Below are 1,987 nucleotides of genomic sequence, written 5' to 3' on the forward strand. Positions count from 1 at the left end.
AGCAGGCAGCTGCTTCTTAGAGTGGCCAACATGTGAGATAATTTTTGGAGCAATTTGATTGAATACTTTAAAGGACCGAGAAGACTATGCCATCTGATCTATGATCAGCACCAAAGAAGCTGTGGGAGATGATATTTCTTTCGCTCTTCTTGATCTTTGTTTGCGAATTAAGAACTTAAGTTGTATGTTCTGGAAAAATGTTGGCATTATATATAGGAGAATGACCGGTTGAGCGCGTCCATACTCGTCTCTACCAGATCATTTGAATGAACGTTTTTCTTTTCTATGGTACTGTATTGTCATGCATGCCCGGAATAATTAAATTTTACTATCACTCATTCATTATGCAATAATCAAATCAAATGATCTAATTATGAAATTGTATTCAAGAAATTAACTGTTGCTTAACACTTTTCCATAATTGAAGTTCCTTAAAACTTGTCCATGAGTGATTCAGAAAATCAACGATTTTGATATATAGTGAAGTTTAAGATGACACTTTTGTTAAGATGACACAAATGAAGAGGTATAATCAGTTAGACCATAGGTAATGCAATGTGCTAGATGGAACTTTCAAAGTGAGTTTTGATTTTCATGATTGTAGTACAATGTGTTTACAGAGTACTCCACATGCAATTCTCAGTTTCAGTGACCCCAATAATCTCATCATGCAAGATATTGTTTCAACGACTTGACCTAAGAGAAAAGGCTTTTGTTTGAAATTAAACTTGAGAAAATAAAAGAAAAAGAACATGAGAATCACATGTTTGTTTGCTGTCAATTTCAAAGGTACTACGTTTGGATGGAATCACGAATTTGATTCTTTCATTCTTGGATTGCATACTCGGTCATCCACTGATCCAAATTGGAATGAAATGCAGTCCATTCATTCAGATTTGAAATCTGAAATCTGAATGCATGGACTGCATTTCATTCCAATTTGGATCAGTGGAGAACCAGGTATACATACAAGGAGTATGAAGTATCTGATATGTGAACAAACACGAAAAGAATGAGGAAGCTAAGGTTTGCCACATGATTATAACTTTGCTGAGATGCATCTACTCTAGAATTGACCCGACTGTTCAGATAGTAGGGCATAAGTGATAAGTCAGCGAGTAAGCCACAAAAACCATATATGTTACGTCACATCTGTGTTAAAATAGCCATATATAAATATTAGAAGAAAAATATCATAGGAGCTACACGTCCTTATCGATCACCAGGGATATTTATGCAGAAGGTAGCACGTAGGTTCAGAGAAAATCTGGCGGCGATCATTTTCGGTAAATGGGCGCTACCAGAAAAAATGATCATGCACAAATAAAGAAACATATATGGTATGTGCTTAATCAATCAAGCATATCGACATTATTGAGATGCAAGTGCATGGCTACTATACGTTTGAGCCCAGGAAAAAAGACAGGGAAGTAGGACGGAGCTGACCCGCCCGAACATGCAAAACTATAGTAGGGCTCTAATGCCATCATATTCAACAATGTAAATTGTGAATGCTTATAGAGGCCTCACTATTTAATATGTTTCTTTTTTTCATAAATAAAAATAAATAAAAACTCGAATGAACTTTCGGTAATTACTTTTAGAAAAGTAATGCTAGGTGAACCAACTTTTAGAGAACCATCTAAAACCCACCTTAGGTGGCAGCTTATGTGGCATAGCTATGATCATTTTTTCTAGCTAGAACACTTCGCTCGTCATTATTGATACAGTGGAACATAAGGTATGTATTGACAAATTCTGTCCTAGTTTTTCACATTCTTGGGCAATCTCACAAAGATCTACACTGGGATCTATATGTTTTGTTCTGTTTTTTCCATGCAAGAGCTTTTTTGAAGTGTGAAGCACGTTCATCCTCAATCATCGGGTTCAGACTGGATAGTAGTGATGTCCCATGACTCCCATCCAGATTCCTTGCTGGTCGCATACAATCATATAATGGACAAGATGTACCATTTCAGTGGTTGAT

At 36.2% G+C, this 1,987-nt stretch overlaps 1 protein-coding gene across 1 annotated transcript in view; it reads left to right on the forward strand.

Annotated features, from left to right (window-relative positions):
- Positions 1-918: 918 nt before the first annotated feature.
- LOC101293672 (3,7-dimethylxanthine N-methyltransferase-like) overlaps positions 919-1,987 on the forward strand; it is a 2,950-nt gene continuing 1,881 nt past the window's right edge. The window contains exon 1 of the mRNA XM_004295356.1: positions 919-960. Within this exon, the coding sequence (XP_004295404.1) occupies positions 919-960 (42 nt within the window). The remainder of the gene's footprint in view (positions 961-1,987) is intronic.

This window comes from Fragaria vesca, linkage group LG3 (assembly GCF_000184155.1).
Source record: "Fragaria vesca subsp. vesca linkage group LG3, FraVesHawaii_1.0, whole genome shotgun sequence".
Taxonomy (NCBI): Eukaryota; Viridiplantae; Streptophyta; class Magnoliopsida; order Rosales; family Rosaceae; genus Fragaria; species Fragaria vesca.